This window comes from Sceloporus occidentalis, unplaced genomic scaffold (assembly GCF_023333645.1).
Source record: "Sceloporus occidentalis isolate IW3139 unplaced genomic scaffold, rSceOcc1.0.p SCAF_2, whole genome shotgun sequence".
NCBI classification, from domain to species: Eukaryota; Metazoa; Chordata; class Lepidosauria; order Squamata; family Phrynosomatidae; genus Sceloporus; species Sceloporus occidentalis.
In genome coordinates this window covers 39627526-39652819 of record NW_028316982.1, presented here as the reverse complement: position 1 = coordinate 39652819, position 25294 = coordinate 39627526, and the positions used below count along the sequence as shown (strand labels likewise).

General features: G+C 38.5%; 1 protein-coding gene across 19 annotated transcripts in view; it reads left to right on the top strand.

Annotated features, from left to right (window-relative positions):
• Positions 1–24447, top strand: part of LOC149318186 (arf-GAP domain and FG repeat-containing protein 1-like) — a 50254-nt gene extending 25807 nt beyond the window's left edge. Inside the window, exons 3-15 of one of the 19 annotated variants that reach the window (XM_089509176.1) lie at positions 2594–2709; positions 4164–4326; positions 5402–5555; positions 9182–9301; positions 9901–9975; positions 11561–11764; positions 16035–16215; positions 16984–17063; positions 18582–18674; positions 19292–19339; positions 20806–20961; positions 22565–22656; positions 23596–24443. In XM_089509176.1, coding sequence (XP_089365302.1) covers positions 2594–2709; positions 4164–4326; positions 5402–5555; positions 9182–9301; positions 9901–9975; positions 11561–11764; positions 16035–16215; positions 16984–17063; positions 18582–18674; positions 19292–19339; positions 20806–20961; positions 22565–22656; positions 23596–23655 — 1542 coding nt within the window. In that variant the 3' untranslated portion in view covers positions 23656–24443. The other 18 variants (XM_089509184.1, XM_089509175.1, XM_089509174.1 and 15 more) reach the window with 18 other exon arrangements.
• The last annotated feature ends 847 nt before the right edge of the window (positions 24448–25294 follow it).

The following is a 25294-nucleotide window of genomic DNA, read 5'->3' as shown; positions in this document are numbered from 1 at the left end:
AATTGTGGAAATGCACTCCTGATCACTGCAGAAACCTGAGGTTCTAGTTCAGGTATACTCTCAGCCTGTAAACTCATGCCTTCAAAAAGAGTGTAAATGCATCCAGCACAAGCACAGGCTGAAACCCTGTTCCCTGTTTTTGACTGATCAGGAGCATCTATCTTGTCCGGATAAAATTTCAGTTTGTTTGCTCTCATCTAGTCCATTACTGATGACAGTCACTGGGCTAGAAGTAAAACAGCTTCCTTTGGTTGGGATGGAAAGGAGTAATAGAATTGAGTGTCACCTGCATTCCAGTGGCACCAGTCTCCATACCACCAGAATACCTCTCGTAGTTTCATGTACAGTCCTCCCTTCCCTTACACAGGGGATCTGTTCTGGACATACACACACACCCCACGTAAGGGGGAAATCGCGTATGTTCATGTCCCATTGAAAATAATGTTGAAAGCCACTTAAGTGAAGCCCATGTATGGCGCAGACTCACTATATGTTAAACAGCATATTTAACATGGGGGAGGTGATGAACTGAGTTCTGAGGGGACCCTAAAAAGTGTCCTTTAGCCAGGCCTGAAAAAGTATCAAATGTATCTAAATAGCCTCATCCAGGAATCCCTGGAGATTGGAGGCTACTCCATGTCCAGTGCCTTGCTCAGAAATGGAATGCTAGAAAATGACCAGTAGTTATCCAAAATGGTGGGATCAATACAGGGCTTTTTCAGCAATGGCCTTACAACTGCCTTCTTCAGGCATGATGAGGTCTGCCTTCTTACTCTACGTGTTTGTAAACTTATAGCCAGTAACTGTGATTTCACATTAGATGTACCAACAGCCTGATTTTCTAACACTGTTGGTTTTCCTTAGTTCCACAGCACATATCTGCTCTAACCCCCCCCCCCCCCCCGCTCATTACAGTGCTCCCAAATGCTCTTATTTATTTATCCCCAGAGGTCAGAAAGAAAGAATAAATGTGTAAATCATGCCAAAAGTCTACCTTGTGCCATAATAAAAACACTACTGTAAATTCAATGTACATGCAAGTTATTATGGTAGCAGTAGTTTTTGATGTTTACTGGAGAGAAAACCATACAAGGCCTTAAAATGAAAGCATATGCAGAGGTAGAGCTGTGGGTGAAGTCAGTATGCTGTACATGTACTCACTTCAGTGAATCTGGCATATACATAAAGAGCTTCAAACAGTACCTTTACTGTGATGGCAAAAATGAAGACAGTACTTAGAAAAGATTTATTTTAAAAATAAATAAGGGTAAATTAGAAGCTTCATTTTGTTTCACTAACTTAAACCCATTTCCTATCTGTTATTATTTTGTTAATGAGATGAGACTGTTCTCTCACTGGCTGTTGAAATGCTTTTTTTAAAAATAAAAGTGGCAGCTTGACTGTTCAGATAACAAGTTGGGCATTGAGGTTAAATGTTAATATTCAGCATCCAGATCTTACTTTTCTATAGGCAAGAATAGCGAAGAATGAGAACTTTGGTAAATTGGTACTCAGTTTCTCAATCCTAGTTCTGTTGTTCACATTACAAAATTTAAAAAAGCATTTGACTCCTCATTAAAATTGCATAACATGCCAGAAACGGGGAGGGGGGTATAACTAGAAATCTAAAAATATTAGCCCATACAATTAAGTGGATCAAAAAATATGATGGGGATTTATTTTGAAATAGATCTTTAGGGTAACAAGGTGCATGTTTGATACTTGTGTCCTGTGAAAACAAACAATTATGAGGGAGTGAACAGGCAGATCAAAATATAATTAGGAATTATTTTTAAAGACATAATGTTGAACTGGATCCTTTCTGTTGCTTCCAGCTGTTAAGGCTAGTGTAGTAAACATATTTTATGTGTTCTGCAAAGTCATGATCAATTTGAAAAACCGTTGTTTATGATAGCTTTTTGCAATAAAGAATCTGGTCTAAATCCAGTTGTTAGTCTCAAGTACAGTAGAGTGCATGGTATGATTTATGAGGATTATTAAATAAACTTAATTTCCATTGATTTAGTGGGCCTATTGTGGCTGAGAGTAAACATTAGATTTAGCCCCTCTGTATTGAGTTAGAATATATCGTCCTCCTAGCATTTGTGTTCATATAGATGTTTTTAATGCGGTCTTGGATAATAAGTAACAGATTAAACTCACTTTAACAGATCTTTATTTCAGCATTTGAAATAAAAGAAAAAATCTGGTGATCTTCCCATATATATGCTTTAAATGTCTTTGGGGGACCTTTTTAGCATTGAAATATTAATTAAAATTATATAAACTGTAAAGAAACTGGTCTGGTGTAGTAGTCTCAAACAGTTATTCAAACCTCTGCTGTCAAGACACAGAAGATTGACCAGAGGTATTGATGAGCAATATTAGCACATTCTCAAATCCAACTAATGTATCTGTCTTGGTAGAAATAGTTGTTGCTGTTGAGAAAATACATAGCCTTGCAGGGATGCCCTGGCAACTGAATGTCAGTCAAAGGTTTTGTTTTTGTTTTTGTTTAGGAGGGGGATGAGCTGTTTATATTATCGGGTTGAAATCTGTTTAACCTAATAGTGAGTTGTTTTTCCTTCAAAAGGTATGTAAACAAATTTGGCTAGGCTTATTTGATGATAGATCATCAGCAATTCCAGACTTCAGGGATCCTCAAAAGGTCAAGGAATTTCTACAAGAAAAATATGAAAAGAAAAGATGGTTAGTACATATCTTATTTTGTGCAATATACCATGGTTTTTCCTCTGTGAAATTGATATTGATATGAGAGAGAATTTGATGGAGAAATCCATAGGGATGTTTCTAATGAAATAGAAAAGTTCCTGTAGAATTCATTTATGATTTTAATTTAATATGCTGTTAAGTATATACCTCAAAATTTTGTCTCAGAACCATCCACTTTTGTAACCTTTTTCAAATGTGTTCTGTTTGATCACCTTGGAGCAAGTGTAATTAACCACTGACACAAACATATACAGTGGTCCCTCTGGATTCGCGGGAGATACGTTCCTCCCCCCCCCCCATCAATTCAAAATTTTGCAAATATTCAAGTCCCATTGTCCCCAATGGTGGGCCACCATTGGAGACATTGGGACTCCTCCCTCCCTTCTTTCCCTCCTTTCTTACCTCCCTTTTCCCTCCCTCCCTCTTCCTGGTGCCAAGGCTGTTGGGGCCTGTAATCCACACTGGCCACATGAGGACTCACTTTCCCAGCAGCACTCGGGACCCAGTGTGTACATGCCCCACCCCCTCTGCCATAGCCAATTGACGTATTGTGCACTCATTGGCTGCAACAGAGGGGGCGGGCTGGGCCGTGAGCATGCTGGGCCCCCGAATGCTTCTGGTAAAGTGAGGGGTTGTACAAATAGCCCATTCAGGGGCAGCTCTGTGCTGCCCCTGGAAACACTGTGTTGGGGGCATGACAGCCACACACTATGCCCACGACCTGGTGCAAATAGAAGCCGCAAAATGCAGCTCCTATTTGTGCCCTAGAATGGGCGCAACTCCGTTTGGATGCTGCGCACAATTAACATTGTCATGCCGTGCACTGTTTGAGTGGACGCGCACCAGGATGGTGCCCGGGCAGCGGACTAGGGTTTCTGAGTGTGTAAACCCTTATCTTGGCCTAGTCCATGTACAGACTGGCATAAAGTGTCAGTCTGTATTCGCCTTGAGTTTTCATGCAGCCGGCATGGATTACAGGCCCTAGCGGCCCTAACAATGGGGGGAAGGAGAAAGAGAAAGAGAAAATGGCAAATCCATGGGTACCGAGGGACGAGTGTAGCATTTCAGAGTTGCAAACATACTGAACACAACTGATCTTGCTTCCATTTACTGTTTACCTGATAACCCTAAAACCAGGATTGGTGCAGGTTTTCAAATGATTTATAACAAATTGCATACTTGGCAACTGTAGTAACCTGTTTGGAGTTTTATTACAGTGGACTAGTCTTGAACATAACTGTTGAACACTTTGGACTTTGGTGCCTCTTGTCATAATATTGTTCAGAGGTGAAGGTTAGCAAAAACAGCATTTGGGTTTTAGTGGTTATTGGAAGCTGCCAACAATATAATGTTTGGAATAGTTATCATTTGCTAACAGTAGATTTTGGAAATACAGTCTGTTAAATATGCAGTGCATGTATTTGCATTAGGTATGTTCCACCAGAACAAGCAAAAGTTGTGGCATCTGTCCATGCATCGATATCTGGGTCCTCTGCCAGTAGTACAAGCAGTACACCTGAAGTCAAGCCACTTAAATCTCTCCTGGGAGAGTCTGCACCAGCGTTGCACTTAAACAAAGGCACACCTACCCAAGTGAGTAATATGGCAACAATCCTACTTAATGTGAATTTGACATGTTAAACATATCTAGTGGTGGTTTTCAGCTCATAGTGTGTTCTGTCTCTCAGCCTCTGAGATGTAGGTCACATTTCCATTTCCTCATTGACCAGCCTTTTCTTCAGCTCCATGCCAATTTCAGACTTTCCTTGAATTTCATTTTGTTCTGTCCTTCCCTGATCTGTCTTGCTCCTTCCAGTTACAGTTAATTTCAGTCATCCTAACTGCCTGCTAAGCACTCCTGTCTTTTCTGTCTACCGCATAAATCTTTAACTACAGTGTAGCTTTTCCATTGCCACTCATACTTTCATTATCCCCTCATTTCCTGAACTACCGTATATACTTGAGTATGTCAACCTCATGTATAAGTTGAGGTCAGGTTTTGGGGCCAAAATTATGCATTTTGACATGACCCGTGGATGTCAAAGATAAAACTTAGGAAGACAGTCAGGCTGGAAAAGAAGGCTTGATGGATAAGTGCCTGCTCTTCCCCGCACTCCTCCTCAGCCCAGCCCTGTATTGACCTGTGTATAAATTGACTCAAGTTTCTTGGGGCACAAATTTCTCAATTTATAGTCAAGTATATACGGTACATCTGCCCTTACGATGTTGTGTTTTCTACCTATATGTGACTCAGCTCAGTTGTACAACTTGTCTGTAGACTCTCAGCATTATGTTTTTTTTAATTCTGGTATGTTTCCAAGTTCAAGTTCCTAATTTTTAATCTGCCTAACATGTTCACAGAGATATGTCTGTATTTAGGAACCTTTCTGATTGAAAATTTTTCTTGGTTAAATCCACAATGCACAAAAGTTGACTGTAACAATGTCTTTTCTGAAAAAAAAAAGATTGAATGTTATGCACATCAAATTAGTAAGTGAGGGACATTGTTAATGCTACTGTTGTCACAAATCCCTTAATTTATTACACAGTACAATCTGGGTGAAAAGTACTTTGGTTTATAAAAGTGATGTGTCCCTCCACATTGGAAGAAAAACTGGATTGGTTTGTATTCATGCTTGTTTAGACAACTATAACTTCTTGTTTACAGTCTCCTGTTGTAATTCGGTCTCAAGGACAGTCCCAAGAAAAGAAACAGTTTGATCTTCTCAGTGACCTTGGTTCAGACATATTTGCTGCTCCTGCTCCTCATTCCACGGCTACAGCAAATTTTGCTAATTTTGCACATTTCAATAGTCATACAGGTAACAATATTTGTTCTGTAGTTGTTATTTATAGAGATTATTGTGGAGTACAGTTAATGTTGGCCAAGCATGTGGCTGAACTAACATTTAAAAAACAGCAATGAGAAATCCCACATGGTTTGGAGCCTACTGCTTTACATGACAAAGGCGGTATCCAGACCGGTGCTTTGCGCTGGCCTGGATACGTGCTAAGGTTGCCTCGGGGAGTCCTTTACAGACGCCCCATAACCCTAGCACGTAACCACGGCATCAATATGGCGGTGCCCTGTCTACATGGGCACTGCCATTACAACGTCACGACCGCGCTGCAGCCAAACAGCGCAGCACGGGCGTGACATGCGCACACCACTGCAGAGTGCTTGTGGCGCCCTTTCAGCAGCACCAAAAGGAGCTCCAAAGCAGAGCTCCATTTGCTGTGCGTATCGCTGGTGCAGCCTTTAAACGGCCACACCAGTGATACGGAAGAGAAAGGGGCCAAGTGGCCTCTTTCTCTCTCTCCCCGCCACTGTTGTGGACACCCCTTTCCAGGCCATGGGGAAGTGGCGTTTTGCCACTTCCCCGAGTCCTGGAAAAGTGGTGGATCAGGGCCTCCGGGGATGCTGCTGTGGCCGTTGAGGCCCCGATCTGTCAGGGAAAGGAGTGGGTGCAGGCTGCCCCAAAAGGGTGGTCTGTATCCCACCAAAGATAGTTGTAGTTTATTTATAGAGAAGCTTCTGTTCTACCCGTATATTGTTTTCACACCACTCAGAGAGGCTAATAACAGTTAAAACACAACAATAGAATTATATATAATATGGTAAAATTGAAAAACGGAGATGTAATTTTTTTAAAGTACTATAAAGGTTAGTTGTCTAAAGGAAGAACTGCCTGTGTAGCAAGGTATTTGCCATATGGACAAATGCTTCTGGAGAAGATGCCAATTTAGCCTGCTGAAGCAAAGAATTCCATAATTTTTGTTGGCCCTGGTCCTTTCTCTTATTCACACCACTTGTCCTTTTATCATAGATTGGATACAAAGATATCAGATATCTTTCATCAGATATATATGGACCTAGGCTGACTGGTATGGAAGGACAGGGTCATTCACATATCCTGGGCCAAAGCCATTTAAGGCTTTAAAGATCATAATTAGCACTTTGAATTATGCTCAGAAACAAATAGGTATCTGATGGATGTAAGAGAAGCATAGTAAGCATTCACCAGTATTCTTGCTTTTGCAGTCTGGAACAGCTGTAATTTCTGAAGATATTTCAAAGGCAACCTATGTTGAGTGTGCTGCAATAACCTAGTTGAGATGTGTCATAATGCATTTGATTGATGCAAAATCAATTTAATATTTCTGCATTCTTATCTTTAAGAACTTTAATTTTGCCTGGATACTCTGGATAGTCATATAGTCTGTATCCCATTTTGGGAGAAAAGTGCGATATAAGTACAATTAATAAATAATCATAAAATATCCTTAGTTTGTGAGTTGATTCTGTAGGTTAAAAGTGGATAAAATGTATTTTTGGAGAATTGGCCTAATTTCAGAAGCCCTCTGTTGGCAATCATTACCTCTGGTAAGAATCATCTATCTTTTTCAGGGCCGCCTGATGGGAAAGAAGGTGACACTGAATAAATATTAGAATGAGAAATGGTACTAGCAACAATAATACTTTTGGTCAGAAAGTCATGGGTTTTATCCTGTCCTCTGCTGGAATGCAGCCTCTGACTGATTATCCATGAAGGAAATTTACCTTCAGAAGAGGGAATGCCCCCCACCCCAACCCCAGTCTAAATTAGAAGTAAAACTTACCTTTAGGCCTTTGTACCCATTTAAACCAATGGTAATGGAAAATGATTTCCCAATTTCCATTGTTCCATCACATGCAGTAGAAGAGGGGTATAAATCTGTGATGATTTCATCAAAGGAAAAAAGGTGAATATTTTCAAGGGTGGATGCTTTTTGTGACAAATTCCTGAGACGTATATTTTTTCTTTTTAACAATGTGATTACCATCATCTCTCCTTTAGCCTGCCATGTCCCTGCGCCTCCATAAAGCCTTGCTTGGCGTGGTTTTGTATCATAATGTATTGTAGAGGGGGAGGGATGGCAGTCCCCAGTAGTTTTGTGTATTAGTATTGTTTGTATAATATCTGTTAGATGCTTTTATTAAAAAAAACATTCCCGATTCATCATAAGGTCTTAAGATGAAAATTTTATACAAGGAATATAATACATATGTAGGGCCTAAATACCCTAAAGGCACCATAGCAGGGACAGCCTGGGTTAGTACTTGGATGAGAAACCACCAACAAATATCAGATGCTGTAGGCATCCAGAAGTTAGAGCAAGGAGTAGGAGAAAAGCACTGGCAAGAAAGAAGATATGAATGGAAATAATATCGGGAAAATCGGGCATCGATGAAAAGAAAGTGAAAGGTGAAGTTAGTGCTGTAGTTGGATGGAAAGGATAGCTGTAGAAAGATGAAAGTCTGGAGAAGAGGCTGGATGCTAGGATGCCAGAAAAAGGTACAGACTTGCTAAATTTGGGTCCTGTTGGGAATTCTATTAAATGTGACTTATGTAGTAGAATGTGCAGATGTGATCTGGTTGTCACAATGCAGCAGTGACAGGAAAGTGGTTCTGAGGTATCTTAATCCAGAATACATGTTTGAGCTTTCTATATGTTCCATAATCAAACTCTCTGTAGTTGTTTGTGGCTTGCTATCTGCCTTTTAAAATTTGCAAACATGTAAATCAGCTAAAATCGTAAAGATTCTCTTTTGATTTTGGCAGAATATTTCAGGTATTAATTGCCCTTTTATGGATTAGCTGCTTAAATTTTTTGTTGGCTGTGTTGTCCCTTTTGTATGACAGAGAGCCTTCTTAAAGGCCAAGATCAAGAGAGCTACTATAGGTGAGCTCACAAGTGTGTGTATGCCTAGTAGTGTTATTGACTTTTCCTGATGTATTGTGCAATTCCTTGGTTTCAAAAACTGCTTGCCATGTAACACAGGGCATTGCTGTTTAAGAAGCACAATGCAGAACTTGCAGGCTGCTGTGGACTTTGACCAAAATGCTTTAAAATTGAAAAATTACTTGTCATTGAAAAAATGAGTCTTATACTAGGGACATAGTAGCAATAAACATAAATCCGTGGTGGTTTATTGCTCCCTGACAGTGACCAGCAGTTTAGTAAGTAGAACAAAACATTTTGTTGATATTCTAGATTTCCAGGGCATAGAAGACACTTTAAGCTAGTTTTGTGAACTAAAGTTTGCCATATTTAGTTTTTCTTAATGTTGGGGAGGGGGTTGCTTTCAGGAAAAGATTAGCATCTTCCTTATGAGTTTTTAGCTAAAGAAAAATATGTGGATGTACTGTGATCATTTGAGAAAGACAGACTTCAGCATATGTATATACTATTGAAATAAGTGATATTCCCCATAAAGAACAGGTAGGATTGGAGGCCATGTTTAAGAGAACTTTTGCCCCATATTCTATAATTTCATGATAGACAATTTATGTCAGTGGCATATTTGAGGTAAAGCTACCCTCAAAGCTGCCATAATCTGATTTCCGTTTATGATCTGCTTTTGTTTTCATACCATTAACATATTTTGTTCATTTGCAATTTACAGCGCAGAACTCTGCAAATGCAGGTTTTGCAAACTTTGATGCATTTGGACAGTCTAGTGGTTCGAGTAATTTTGGTGGTTTCCCCACAGCAAGTCAGTCTGCTTTTCAGCACCAAAATACAGGTAGAAATGCTCTAACATTGTTAGCTTTTCTGATATCAGTTAATCTGGATGCATAGCTTAGACTATATCTTAACTCCTTTCTGCATCTACTTTTTGTGACATACACACACATTCTGAAGCTCTGGGGAAACCTGAAATGAATGCTTCTTTTTCTTTGCTATATTTGGTGTGGGTTGTTTTTTTCTCGCATGAATGTTTTGCACTGTATCTTCTTAATTCTCCCTACACATGAAATAATTTGTGTCATATTTGTTGGCACTGTTGCATATTGGATCATATCTATGTTAAAAGGAGACTATTTTCCATCTTCTAAAATAACAGTAAATGCATTTCAATTACAGAATAAATTTACTTAACCCAGCAGGAATATTTTAGAAGTAAAAGAAATCTCATGTGTAAGGGTTATTGCTTTGCTCTTTCATTTGGTTATGTTGTAATAATGTTTGCTTGGAATGACAGGCTGCTTGTCTTGATCTATGGCTGACTTATTTTCTTTTTCCCTTTTCCTTTTTTAAGTGTGTTGTCTTAAGGCTTCCTTTTAAAATTTCGTTTTTCCCTTTTGTTAACTTTAACCCCTCACACAATTTCTGGCTGTCCAGCGTTCAGAACGCTTTCATCTAGCTGCAGTTTTGGTGAATTTACTACTTCCGCTTTTCCTCTCCAGGCTATGCGCAGTAAGTTCCACCGAAGTGGGAAATTTAGCTCACTTCATTTACAATGCCATATTTTGTTTCCATTATCATATCCAAGTTTTCTTATATTAGTCCCTCCTTTAAACGTATTAGCTCATAATTTATTAATTTGTTTGTAACTGATTAAAAGTCATTCCTATACACACACACACACACACACATACATATATACATATACAGAGAGAGAGAGAGAGTCAAGCAAATTGTGCAAGTAAATTAAAAATGTAACTGAATTATCAGCATTTAGGAGAATCTCATAATACCAGGTTATCTGTATCAAACCTGTCCATCTAATAGCTTAAGTCAGGGGTAGGCAACCTTTTTGACCCGGGGGCCGGGTTGCTGTCCCTCAGACAACTTGGGGGGCCGAAGTAAAAAAAAATAATTAAATAATTTTTTTTAAAAAAAATTAAATAAATAAATAAACCGGGACAAATATAAGACAAAAATTTAAAATGGAGGACACTTTTTTAATAAAAAAATGGACGACACACAAAAAATCTGCTGATTTTTACAAAAATGTTAATATAAATGCATGTTTCTGAGGCTTCTATAGACAGTTGCCCCCCCCTTGCTCCCCCTTGCCCGCCGCTTGACCCCACTTGCTCCTCCTTGCCCCCTTGCCTGCCACTTGCTCCTCTTGCCCCCCTTGCCCGCTGCTTGCCCGTGTGCAAAGGCCCCGCGCGCTTGCACCGGAGGCCAAAGGCCCTGTGCGCCTGTGCCGGAGGTCAAAGGCCCCAGCGGCAATCTGCAGCAGGGCCAGGCTGGGGCCGGTCCCTAGGACTTGGCGGGCCGCATGCAGCCCACAGGCCGTAGATTGCCGACCCCTGGCTTAGGTGCTAGAGCCAAGAAATTTTTATTCTGATAGTCTTGTGTAGAAACCATATAAATAAGCATTACAAAATGTCCCAAGTCAGGCGAAGGTGAATGCCAGTTCTGTGAAGAAGGAGGCTGGTCATCTTAAAATTTCCACCAGTGGAACACATTGTTTTCTTTAACTGACGCACAGCTATAACTGACTGGAACTTTTGTGTTTTAAATTTTCAAATATTAAATACCGCTCTACCACAGGTACTGAAAAGAAGCTGTTCTTCAATGCTTCATGTGCACACAGTAAGAATCCATGGAATAAAAAAGTTTAAAAGTAACACTAAATCCTCAGGAACCTTAGTTTTAACTTAACTTCCCATCTTTATGTTCTTTAAAGATAGTTCATTGCTATCAGAAATGGGCAAAGATTGTTTTAGAAAAGGGATTCCTATTTAATCCCTATTTAAATTTACAGTAGGAGGAGGCTTAAAATGGAATGCCCTATAATGTGAATTACTGATGTTTGCTTGGCTGCAACACTGACTCTTGTAGTGCTCTGTTGTTATGTTAGTAAGCTAGGACCTGCAGATTTGGGAAGTAGAATACATCTATTTTAGCTGATCAGTACTTGAGAATATGGGAAGCTTCTTAATATACGTGACCCTTAAAAATATCCACACACATGGTCACCAGTAACATTTGAAAAAACATTCATTGAACATGGAAGTATCCATCATGTTTACTTATCTTGTTGCAGGTGGGAGCGCTGGATCAGTGAATGCTAACTTTGCACACTTTGATAACTTCCCCAAATCTTCCAGTGCTGATTTTGGAGCCTTCAGTGCTTCTCAGAGCAACACAACTGCAGCCAGTAAAGCTGCAGTGAATAAACCGAATCTCCAGTCAGCAGATAAATACGCAGCTCTTGCTAATTTAGATAATATCTTCAGCACAGGGCAAGGTACTAATTCTTATTCTTTGACCTGTTCTCTTACACTATATACCATGGCAATAGTGGTGTTCTGTGATGTTCTCATAGACATAAGTAAAGTACTTAATGCTTTCTGCTGGATAAAATGCTAATACCAATGGTATTTTGTGTACAGATCTGGTACACTGGCAGTGATACAAATATATTTTATTGAATCTTGTCAGAAAGTGTAGTGGATTATTTAATCTTACTGAGGATGAAGCTTCCAAGGAAACATCTTTTTAATGTAGCTAATTTCATGAGAGACATATAGTGGTGATGCTAGAAATAGTGGCCTTAGAATGACTAATTCTCCAGATAATTTTATCTTGTACGTATTTTTGTGTATTTTACAATGAGTTTATGATCCATGGCACAAAAAACACTTATAGGTATTCAAATTATCTCATCATTGACACTGATTTGGGAGCTGATATAACTGTCTCTATCTCAAACTGTAGAAAGACAAAATAATCTGAAAAGGTCAGAAGGGCTTATGCACTCCTATCCCTCTAAAAGTCAGGGAAATAAAATTCACAGCGAATTCTGTGAAGTATTATCATTCTAACTCTGTAATGTTCATAAGCGGAGGAGCAGCTGGTTTTATGTAGTGTAATGTTTAGTTCAGTGCTTCTCAAAGTTGTGGTCCATGGACTGGTGCCAGTCCCCAAGCCATCTGCTGCTGGTCCCTGGAGAGCTTGCAGGAAGGAAAAGAAACAGTTATAGCCAATGGGCATGAATATGGCACCAGTTCCTGGCACAGTGGGAAAAATAATTTGCTTGTCCTTCACATTGGTTAGTTTAAGATGTACAGTTCTAAATTATATTTGTGGATCACTCTTCATAATGGATATTCTCAGAGGGACAAGCTGTAGGGCAGAATGAAATAGTGTCACAGATAAGCTGAATTTGTGATTATCTTCAAAGTCTTTATATTTCAGTGCCATAATTCCTTCAAATAGCTCAAGGTAATTTACAAAGCTTTTCCTCAGCTCCTTCCATTGCAGCCTTGAGGTTATTTTAATTTATTTTATTGTAAATTTAACATTTTAACCTGCTTTGTAAACTTGTTAAAAGGTGGGATATATATCAAATACACAAATAAACAATAAATCCAAGACAGTGTAGTATGAACCTACATTTTCCTAGCCCTTGTTTAATAATAATAACAGCTATATCATCAGGTTTCTTAACTCTGTTACTCCAATTACATATTTTTTCAGGTGTTTATATTTAGCTCTGCTCTCTGGACAGTTTATTATGCAAATGAAACAACAAAATAAGTAAAATCACAAAAATCATAAATTATGCAATTAAATCAATTTTAATTTTAAAATCCAATTTAAAAATAAGTTAAAATTAAAATCAGTTTTAATATCCATTGCACAAATATTTAAGAATTAAAATACTAAAGAGTCTTTACTCATAACTATAAAAAGAAAGGTAACAGTATATACCCAGTGTTGAATGTCTGCTGGAATTTGTAATCTGATTTTTAAATGCTGACAGGGAGGATAATAAAATTTAACTATATTCAGGTCAAGCATGAGTGTATTAGGATTTGGATTTAGAATTAGAATTGTGACCTGAATCTAATTGGTAGTCTCAGTTATTGTAGTCCTATTGGACCAATTGTTGAATTGTGAGTCATCACCTGTAGGTATCCCATTGATTCAATGGGTGTACTGTAGTTGTAACAGTCAGTAGAATTCAGGTCATATTTTGCTGTAGCAAATGAAGATTTAGGAATGCAGAGATTCAAAATAAAGCCAAAGGCCCAGTACAGATGGGCCTGAAAGGGTGGGCTGAAGGCTGCCTTTCGCTGCGCTACAGCAACCAAATTGTGTGGCGCTGCTGTGCAGCAAAAAAGAAGCGCTAAAAAGTGGCTCCTTTTTGCGCCGCCACAAGCAGCCTGTGGCAGCGCAAACACATCACTGCTGCACTGCTCCATTTGGACGCAGCACAGCAGCGACATCATCGCTGTGCCCGCCATCTATATGGCACTGCGCAGCAATAACACCCTAGTCGGCACTCCGCCCCGAGGCAACCTTGGCACGTGATGAGGGTGTCATTCAGGGCCTGTCTGTACCGGGCCATAGTTTCTGTATGACACATTGTTCTTTTTCTTATAACTAAGGGTCTTTTTCACATCAGCAATATTACAGTACCTTTTGGGTCAGTGCCAGTAGCATTCTTTTCAGTATGCTTAAATTACCATATATTAGTATAGAAACTGAGATAGTTGGTAAATAATAATTCACCTAAAAATAGAAATTGCATATGTTCAGTCTTAAACTTGCATCCAAATTTTGTGGATAAGATCTTTACTCTTATCAATAAAATCCTTCCTTATCAAAAAGGACTTAACATCTGCAGCTAAGTTGAGAGAAAAACTCTTTAATAGTAGGGGAAATAGCAATGTAGACTCATTTAATAATCTTGCTGTCATCTTGGGTATTCAGGCAATAGTTCTTAGAAATTACCTCCTGCTGAGTGTAAAGATTGTGGAGGCTCATGACAGTGGGATATTTTTTAAAATAAGAAAATAGTTTATTAAGCAGAAACTGATAATTATTACTGCACTCCTTACTAAAGATTTTGATGGTGTTATGCTAAGTTTAACCCTGCTTAAAAACAATTATGTTGATCTGCTTGGGGTTTAATAATAATAATAATAATAATAATAATAATAATAGATCATAGCGGTGAACAGCAAGTAAGCTAATTAGCAAGTAAGCTAATTTGCCCCAAACAGTCTGGGTACTCATTTTAGCGACCTCGGAAGGATGCAAGCCTGAGTCGAGCTTGGGCCCTTTTTCTGGTCTTGAACTCGCAACCTTGTGGTTTTGAGTGAATGGCTGCAGTACAGGCATTTAACCACTGCGCCACCAGGGCTCCATTACAGACGGGCCTAAAAGTGCGTGCTCCGCGCGTGCTAGGGTTAGAAAGGAGTGTCCTTTCCAGATGCTCCCAGCCCTAGCACGCACGGAGCGCGCACAAAATGGTGGCGGCCGTTCCACACAACCGATGCCATTACGACGTCACAACCACACCACCTCCAAACGCCCTTTACGCGGCGTAAGAAAGAGCTCCGAAATGGAGCTCCTTCTGGAGTTTGCGTTGCTGGCGTAGCCTTCAGACAGCTGCGCCAGCGGTGCAGAGGAAAAAGGGGCCAAGCGGCCCCTTTCTCCTCCTCCTCGCTGCCGCGGGGTGTCCTTGGGGCTTGAAGCCCAAAGGACACCCCTTTCCAGGCCACGGGGAAGCGGCCTTTTGCCGCTTCCCCGCGGCCTGGAAAGCGGCAGATCGGGGCCTCGGAGGCTGTCGGCCTGGCAGCTGAGGACCAGATACAGTGGGGAAAGGGGCGGGTGCAGGCCGCCCCAAACGGGCGGTCTGTAACCCGCCTTAGATTGCTATCCTCAATACTGAAGTTATATTCCTGGTTAGATGCTGTTACATTTACACTTCTAGCTATATAATAATATATAATCAGAATCACATTAAGCATGCAATATATCTTCTTGTAGCCTGAAAGAATAGTCTGGAAAATTATTTCTTCAAAGACTATATAAATTACAGTAGAGGGACTTCCCCCTGAAACTCCAACATCTTAGTCCATGTTTTGTCAATACTTAGTGGCCTGTTCCTTTAATGTTCTAGACACTTAAGACATTTGTTGGGTGGTTCACCATGTGAGGTTTGCTTCAAATGGCTGCCGATATATGATGAGTCGTTCATATACAGCAGTTCTTCATTTTGTTCACATCATTTATTCATTCTACCACAGACTTTGATTTTACCTCTTGAAGGGATACAGAAGGTATGAATTTGATTGAATGTACCTATACACCTTGATGCACTTAGGTATAGGTGGATTGCATGCCCTTGTTCGCCTAGATACATTATGTCTGTAGTTTTATAGGACTGGTTATAATACAATGGCATTAAGGAAAGAAACTAGAAAACTCTAGACTCCAGAGTCTCTCTACAGGATTCATACTTCTGAAAAGGAGAATAAATTACTCAGTTTGATAAAATGTTGGAAATGCAATCCCCCCCCCCCCAACTTGTTCCTTGAAGGTAATAACATTTATTGGGAGTATGGGTGTGTATGTTTCACAGAAAATAATATTCAGAAAACAACAGCACATGGTTGAATTTTTCTTATAGTAGATTGCACATGAAAATTTCATTTTGCTCAGTTTGTTAGGATGTTTTTTTTAGAATCTTGTTTGAACTTTGAATCCACTGTCCTTTTTCCTAGGTGGTAGTGAACAAGGAAGTGGCTTTTCTGCCAATCCAACACCAGCAGGTCCTACTGTGTCGGCCCCAAGTCAATCAAGTGCATCTTCAGACAAGTATGCAGCTCTAGCAGAATTAGACAGTGTGTTCAGCTCCACAGCAACTTCTAGTAATGCATATACTTCCACCAGTAATGTTAGCAGGTACTCCATCTTGAATGAAGTTAATGTAAACCAGTTGTGTTTACAAACAGCAAAATAAAGTGATACACTTTTGAAGAAGTACAGAACTTTCAGAAGATCACAGTTTAAAAGTTGATTCAGTTACGATGTGGTTGGAAAACTGATCTTCCAAAATATGACTGGACTTCAGCTCACATAGTCTCTGGCAAAAATGGCCAGTGTTTAGGGATGATGTGAGCTGTACTCCAGCAGTGTATGGAAAACCACCTTTCCTCATGCATCAGTGGGACATATAGGGTGCATGTGAAGACAGCAGGGTTTATCAGAACAGTAGGATAAAAACTTTCCACAAATTTTGTCAACAAGAGGTTGGTAGAATAAAATGTATCAAATGGAAGGTTTCAGTCTAATAAATGTTTATATTATTTCATTGATAAATTATTTGTATTAATATTTTACATTGACTCTTATACCACAGGTAGCTTAAATCTGTTTGTAATGTTACTCATGAGATATTTGCAAAGCTAGATACAATTTAGTTTAGAAAAAATTAAATATAATGTAAATATCTGGAAGCATAGGTTGCTGTACCATATCTAAACTTATGTGGGCATATTTTTGCTTACTGATGGTTTCTGATTTAGGTATATTTTAAGAATGTGCTTTTAAGAATATTGGAGTTAAATTAAACCAGTTAAGAATCCTTCTGTATTTTCCAGTAAAATAATTTGAAGATTTATAATTGTCAAATAACTGGTTCTGATGTTGAATAATGTTAATTATTTTCAGTAATGCTTTTGGAACAGTACCAGTAGGTGCTAATACACAGACACAACCAGCACCCTCAAGTGTTCCTGCTCCATTTGGAGGTACTGTAAAACATTTCAAAATTATGTTAGCTGGTATTTGCAAGATCTAGTGGCTGGGGAAAGCATTGCCTGTGTCAACTGCATGCACACCCCAGAGTTGTTCTGGGGGCTGCAATTGTTTTCCCCCAAATTGAGAATTATATTTAAAAACCTCCTGGACCATCAAGCATGTGGGAGTAATTTGTCATGTTTCTACCTGTCATGCCTCCAGAGCATCTTTGATGCTCTTGAGACATATATTTAGTTGAGATTATATTAGGCTTTCTGTATATCAGTTTGGGAGGGAAAATAGAGATCTACAGCTTTAAGAAAGACAAGGATTGTGGGAAATCCCAGGGTCTTATACTGTCTCCCTCTAGCTAGTTTCAGTTGTGTAGTAAGATTTCAGCCAAGTCAGACCTGGAGAGAGTATTTTCCTTTGACAAAGATAAGTCCACAGAAGAAGAAAGATAAAACCACCAAGAAGAAAGAGCAAGGTATTTAAGAAGGACTATTGAGAAAAAGGAGATCAGTTTCATGTTTTTGTGTTATAACCAGTAAATCTTTGAAAACTTAAGAAATTTGTGGACAAGTCTTTTGTTCAGGCTGTGTTCCTAGGAGCCAGAGGCCTTACTACACCCAAAGTCCATAGCATTGCTCTTGGGACAAAACACTACCCCTACCTCAGTGTACAGTGGGTCCTTGTTATCTGCTGGGGTTTGATTCCAGGATTCCCCATGGATAACAAAATCGGTGGGTGCTTAAGTCCCATTAAATATAATGGCAAAGCAAAATTTTGTCCCATATATAAAATAGAAAATCAAGGTTTGCTATTTGGAATTTTTACTTTTTTTGAATATTTTCAAACTGTGAATGCTTGAATCCGTGGATAAAAAATCAGCAGATAAGGAGGGATGATTGCACTTTCTAGTTTTAAAAAGGTCTTTCATGGGCCTTAAACAGTTCAGGGATATTGAAACATGGCACAAATTCTGTCCAGATCCCAGATGATGCAGAGAGGTGCTTAGTGTAATAATAAATATTTGGGGTGGTTATAAGGAGATGCAATGGTAGACCATGCTATTGTCTCGGGTCTGGTGAAGGATGTGCGCAGTCCCCAGTCCGTGGATAAAGAGGTTTCTCTTTTTAACTGGTAGCCATAGTTATACCTTACTCCTGAACACAAAGTCTACTCTTTTATATTCCAAGCAGAACTCCTCTTTATCCTAGCAAGTAAGCTTAATGTAATGAGATACATGTGAACTTCTGCCTGCATGTAGAGTCCCTTTGCTCCTCCCTTTAAGGTGTAGGCAAACAAGCCAAATCATGATTCATTTGAAATTTGGTAACCATATTTTTCTAGTTCTTATGGAATGGGAAACTGGCTGTTAGAAAACTTTCCATTTTATTTGTGGGTTGCACAAAGTGTCTGCATGCACAGGCAAAACATATTTTCAACTGGGTTGTCATATAGTGCTCTTTTGATTGACTGTTTGAAGATGTATAGTGTTTTAATAATGTTAATGTTTCATTTTTCAGCAGCCCCATCCACAAATCCATTTGTAGCTGCCCCTGTAGCAGCAGTAGCACCTTCAACAAACCCATTCCAAACAAATAACAGAGGAGCACCAGGTGAGTGGTAAAACTATACAATGCAGTTATGTTTAGTAGCTATACTTGATTTAATCTTCTGTTTTTATTGATTGGTAATTTCTGAATTGACCAATGTGCTAAATGTGCTCTTATAAAATCACATTTTTGTGATTTTGTTGTGATTATTTTATTGTGATTATTAGTTGTTCCGGCTGAATCAGGCAATTAAAAACAACCAGTGTGCTCACATTCATATACAAATCCTCTGCTTACTGCTTTGATAAATCTATTCAATAACATATCTGTGCTTTAGATGCTCACAGAATACTTCTGTTGTGTATGATATCATATTTGAATATCCTTTAATGCATCCAATATATATAATAAAATTAATGTATTTTATTATCATGCTTCTTTAGCCCTTATACTTAATAAAAACTTACAGTGTCTGTATTAAAACAAAAGAATATGACTTTTGTTAAAATAATTTAATCTGTCAATTTCTGTTCAGATCAGCAAAATAACTCCCAAACAGTGTTATGAGGTTTTTAAAAAAGTATTTAAATATTGAATATTTTATCAAGCAAAAATATTTCTTTAAGAAAATGTGTTCAAATAATTTGACACTGTCTGGTCTCTTTGTGACTTCTCAAAAGGCCTCTCAGGAGCAATGCATACTCACATGTTTCCTCAGGCTCACTTTGGTAGGTGGCCACATTTTATGTAAAGTTTCATGTGGCTAAAATGTTGCTTGTGAAAGCTTATTGACACTTAGTGGTTCCTTTGCATGTACAACTTTTTCAATCCTTCTTCCATATTTTGAAATGGAGTGGGCATGGAAGGTGGTTCACTTGAAATATGTGTTGACATTACTTGGTGTAAATTTAAAACTTACACCTTAGTCCTAAACACATGTATTGAAAATATATGCCATTAGTTCCATTAGACTTGCTATAAAGTAAGTATGCTTAAGATTGTGAATTAAAATGTTATGTTGTACCTCCATGGTCACGTTAGTAGATGCTTAAAAATGGGGTCTGAAGCTTGCGCTCATAGTAGCTCAAGTGAAACTAATGATACCAAACCATTGTGTACTTTTACAATGTGTTTGGATTTGCTATTTTTGCAAGCTTCAGTGTTCAACTATCCTCCCTGCTAATAGAAGCTTGTGTAAGTTCTGTTGGTGCACTGTCTGTATCTTGTCTATTTCTATATTCATATGTGCTTCTTTATTCCACAATTTCCTTTACATGTTCTTATGCCATGTCTTTCCTGGCTAGCCATAATTATTGTTTGAGAAATGTGGAGACATAGAATTAAAGTAGTGCCAGTTCTATAAAACATAGCGTGGATATATTCTATAAACAAACAAAATAATTAGCTAAGTAAAATTATTCTTTGGACAATCTAGTCAAAAGATTATTAATGTATCTAGTAACATCATGTGAAATTTAAGATGTTTTAATTATTGGACTGCTTCCTACCTAGTGATGCTGTGGAACAATATTTCTTTACCAGCCCAGCCAGAATCCATGAGAGGCAGGGTGGGGGATTTAGCAATTTTTCTTGAACAGCACCCTTCTTAAAAAAATTAGATGACTGAACTGTGAGTCACTTGTCAGATTAAAATTCCATTGGATAGCCAGCTCTTGGGTGCAGCTGTGAATTGGACAGAATTTCTTGGAAGTTTGTTCCTGGAGCGGTCAGTAATAGTTACTGGCATGCAAACACTTTCTCATTTTTTCTCTCTTGTCTGTTTCTGAAAGTACTCTTGAACTATTACATCAGATGCTTCCATGGCACTATTGAAATTAGCTGTGTTTCCCACTTCTTAGTTCACTGTATTATTGTCTGCTGAAAAACACTGGAAATTAGTTAGCTGTTGTTTCTGACATCTATACACTGTTTTTTTTTTTGTTTGTTTGTTTTTTGGCGGGGGCTTAAAGTGGAAAATATCTAGGAAGAGATACTGACAAATGTTACATTTAGCAAAAGGAGCAGACTAAACACATTTTGGCTAAGTTCCTATAATAACCAGAAATTTAAGGCTTAAAGGCTAGCCATGTGGCTGCTTCTTCATAATGGATACTGTGGAAATGCTGCTTGTATGACTTCACATTAGCTGTAGAACACATTTCAAAGTAATTGAACATTATATTTCCCTTACCAGCAGCAACATTTGGCACAGGATCCATGAGTATGCCTGCAGGATTTGGAACAACTGCCTCATACAGTCTTCCTACTAGCTTTAGTGGTAACTTCCAGCAACCTGCGTTCCCAGCCCAGGCAGCCTTTCCTCAGGCTGCATTCACTCAACAGCCTAATGGTAAATACTTCTATGTTACATTTTGTTTCATGGTAGTACAGTACTGTGTTGCACATTTTGGCTGCTTGTCATTTAATCTTGAGATAGTTTGCCTATCCTGTCCCATGTTTTCATTCCTTAATCAGTTAAATGTTATATTGTAGCTTCAGGATTTAACTGATAAAGGGGAATGCACCCTGTCCAGCTATTTGCATATTTTATATTCCTGCATTCCCTCCCTTGGAACACAGAAATGCTATTGCACAGGAGACTGTTGATATGAGTAATATATAGGGTTGCCATAATTGTGCACTAAAACCTGGGATAAAATGTAGAACAAATTCTAGACCAAACTGTAGGACAACTGCAGGACAAAACTCAGCCCAAAATGTAGGACATTTAAGGTCCTCCGTTTTTCTTAAATGTCCTACATTTTGGGCTGAGTTTTATCCTGCAGTTGTCCTACAATTTGGTCTAGATTTTGTTCCACATTTTGTCCCGGGTTTTAGGGGACAATTATGGCAACCGTAGATATAGGGTTTAGAAAAACCTGGTAATCCTAGGTAAATTTTGACTTGACAAATACCAGGAATTTATTTGAATTAATTTATAGCGTTAATCACCAATAAATGTCATGATATCAAGTTATGCGGAAACTACTTATTTTATCATCTAGTTAAGTGAAAACAATCTACAAATGTATGGCTGAAACAGACAGCCATAAAGGGGTGGCTTCACACCTCCCCTCTGAGCATTGGATTGGGGCTGTGGCAACCGCGCACCACAGCCCTAATCTGGCTGTTTACCAGCTCAAAAAGAGGTGGCAAACTACCACTCCTTTTCGAGCCAGCAAAAGGATGCCCTTTCCCCTGCTGCTGGGGCTTTGCAGTGCTCAGGTGGTGTGAAGTATCTAAATACCATACCACTGGAGTACCGTGAAGCCAGCCCACGTGTGGGCAGGCGGGTGGCTTCTGGACGGCATCGGGGCATGTGTCATGCACATGACACGGTCCCACACCGCCTGCAAAGCGGGATTTAGTACTGGTCTGTACCTGCCCTAAATAATGAAATAAAGACTTAGTTTCTGCATACATTTTTATCGTATGGTTTACTAATTTCTTAAACTTTACTAAGATCAAATATTTACATTTCTTAGACTTTACTAGGTATGATTTATATAAATAGTCCTTTGAGTATACAGGACATTTCTGAGTTTTATTTTTATTTATACATGGATCCTTCATATTGGCAGGCTGGCAAATTAATGGATTTGACTGCTCATGGATTGCCACATATTATTCTGTGGCAGTATATGCACACAGGTGTGCTGACACATGGGTATCCGCATTGCCACCACTGAACAATATAGGGCATGACTGTCCACAAACCCTCACAGATGGGAAGGGACCACTGTATTATTTTGTTGGGACAAGAAAAAAAAACTAAACTGGAAGGTGAATCAACAAAGTGATATTTGCTGGGCATAATGTTATGTGATCTGATTCCATTGTTTTGATTGGGATAAAAACTTTAATTGATGGAGAAATTAATTTTTGGGAACAAATCCTAATACAATACTTTACTGTCTGTTTAAAGTTATAAATTTAAATAATCTGCTACATAGGTGCAGGCTTTGCTGCATTTGGACAGACAAAACCAGTAGCAACCCCTTTTGGGCAAGTTACAGCTGTTGGAGTATCTAGTAATCCTTTCATGGTAAGTGATCCCATATGGCCTGGTAGTCTTTAAATTTAGAGAGTTCTTTGTTGCTTTATTAAAGAACTGACTTAGATCCCTAAGATAACTCAGCAAGAAATAGAGAAATGATTAATGACTGTGCTCTTGGAAGCAGCACTCTGCATATTGGAGGTCATGTCTGATCCCAAAAGGGATACTAAAAAGTTTACCTTTTCCTCCCTTTGCAGTTTCACTGCCATTTGTTCCCCTGATTTATGGAACTTTTGCTTGGTATTGTATGTTCTGTCTTCTGTAGGCCAAATCCAGAATGGTAGTGTTTCTCCTGGCAGATCTCCTTTCATCAACGGAACAGGGAAGCAACTGATTCCCACCCATCCCAGTCCCCTCCCCTGCAGTTGCAGCCTAGAAAACAGCTTCAGGGGGTAGGAACCCAGGGATGGTTTTTGATGGGTTGGTTCAGTTCACAGACATAGCTGTGTTTGTCTGGAGTACCAGTGTGCAGAGAGATCTTGTAACAGCTTTGAGACTAACTGAGCAAAAGACATTGTAGTAGTTCATTGCATGCATCTGAGGAAGAAAGCCAAGTCTACAAAAGCTTGTGCTACAAAGTATTTTGCTCTTATGGATGGTTGTTCTTTACTTTTGTCTACATTGAACAGGAGGTTGCTAGAAATGATATTTTAATGATTATCCCTCAGTTATCAACAGGGTATTAAAACTGTCTTTAATTTAAAATGAACATTAGATTATTTGATCCAGATATCATATTGAGTACTTTTTGAAGCATAGCAGAAAGAAAAACATATGATGTAAAAGGTGCTTTCTGTTTTGCAAATTGATACTTCTCACACAGTGGTATCACCTCAGCTTCTACTGATTTCTGTCTGTTGAGATAGTATGCTCTGTATAATGGCTTTATGAGATTGTTTTGGTAAAACTTTTTTTTTCTTCCACTAGGCAGGTGCACCAGCAGGGCAATTTCCATCAGGAAGTTCATCAACCAATCCTTTCTTATAGCCTTATAGACACTTTACCCAAAAGAACTCTTATGTGATCACATAACATCTCTGCGCCTCTTGCACTGTTGTCTTGTTTCACTGACCTTAGCTTTAAACACAAGTTTTTCAAGAAAAAAAAAAGCCTGCATTGTGTATTAAAACCAAGGAACACCAGGTAATGTGCAAAACAGGGGGCTGTGATAACATCTTTTAATCTGTGCATTGGCAGGAGAATGTTAAAGGTATCATGTATATTAAAATTGGCTAATATTAAGTTATTGCAGATACCACATTCATTATGCTGCCGTACTGTACATATTTTTTCTTAGAAATTAGTTCTTTGTGCATATCAGTATTTGTAACTTTTAGCACATTGTTATGTGAAAAATGTTACTGAGGGAAATAGATCAGCCACTTTAAGGTGCTGTCATATCTCTTGGAATGAATGGCCTACATTATTTTAACCATTGCTGTTGGGAGTTATGAGTTCAAAATTGAAGGTTTTATTCATTTCTTGAAGTGTTTTTTTCCCTTTCCTAAAGAGCTCTTCTATTTATACATGCCTAAATTCTCTATAATGTAGAGGGATACCTGTCTGCATAATAAAGCTGATCATGTTTTGCTACAGTTTGCAGGTGGAAAAAAATAATAAACATTAGAAAAAAGTTTTCTGTCTTGGTTAACATTTGCACTAATGAATTTTGTTAAACTTTCAGGTTCAATCCCAAGATAGATACAGTATCATCTTGGTTGTTTCAGCTATGTTAATTGCCATCTATTATATACTAAAATCACTCTTATAAATTAGTCAATAAAATATCAATTGTTTGAACACTGAATCAAGCTTGGTTCCAAACACACAGTACATAATGTATTTCTTTTTATTTCTTGGTGTAAATATCATTCAAGACTCTGCAGTTTGCTGCAGTTGTACATCCCGGTTAATTTAAACAGTGTTGAAATGCAGTGTTACTGAAGTCTGCCAGCCAACAAATACTTCAGCACCACTTTGGGACTAGTTTTCCTAAATATTTTTCCCTATTCCATAGATAATGTGCTATTTTTCTGCAGGAGGATTTTTCTGTATTGAGTTCTATCTAAGACAAATCTCAGTAATAGTTTTCCTCACCCATCTTAGGGTGAATGTTTCAATGTGCCTTTGTTGTTTTTTTGGTCCATAGCTCTAATACTTCGTACATTGTTACACAGTTATCAGTAGAAATGCAAATTCTGAACTTAACAGCATTTTCAGTGGCAAATATAAATCCATGCGGCTGATCACTTCTTCTGTAAAATGCAGTGAACTAGGAATGGGATCCAAATATACCTTACAGTAAACTTGGTTCTGGAATGAAGTGAAAAAAGTCTAAATGTATCTTCTAGCATATATCTAAATGTGTTGCCAATAGAGTTTAAACACTTTCTGTCTATAAAGAACTCCTCACATGTAAAAGCCAGCTTCTTTTAAATTGAATTTTTTCTTCCACTCAAAGAAAGTGCTTAAGCTAGCTGCCAAATTCACTAAACACCATAAACAAAATGATCACAAAAAACCTATAAAACAGTAAAAGAAATAATAAAGCCCCATCAAAAACATCAGAGCAGTTTGAAGATGATCTTTGCAACATTCTTAAAACATGCAAGAGTAAGAACTGAAC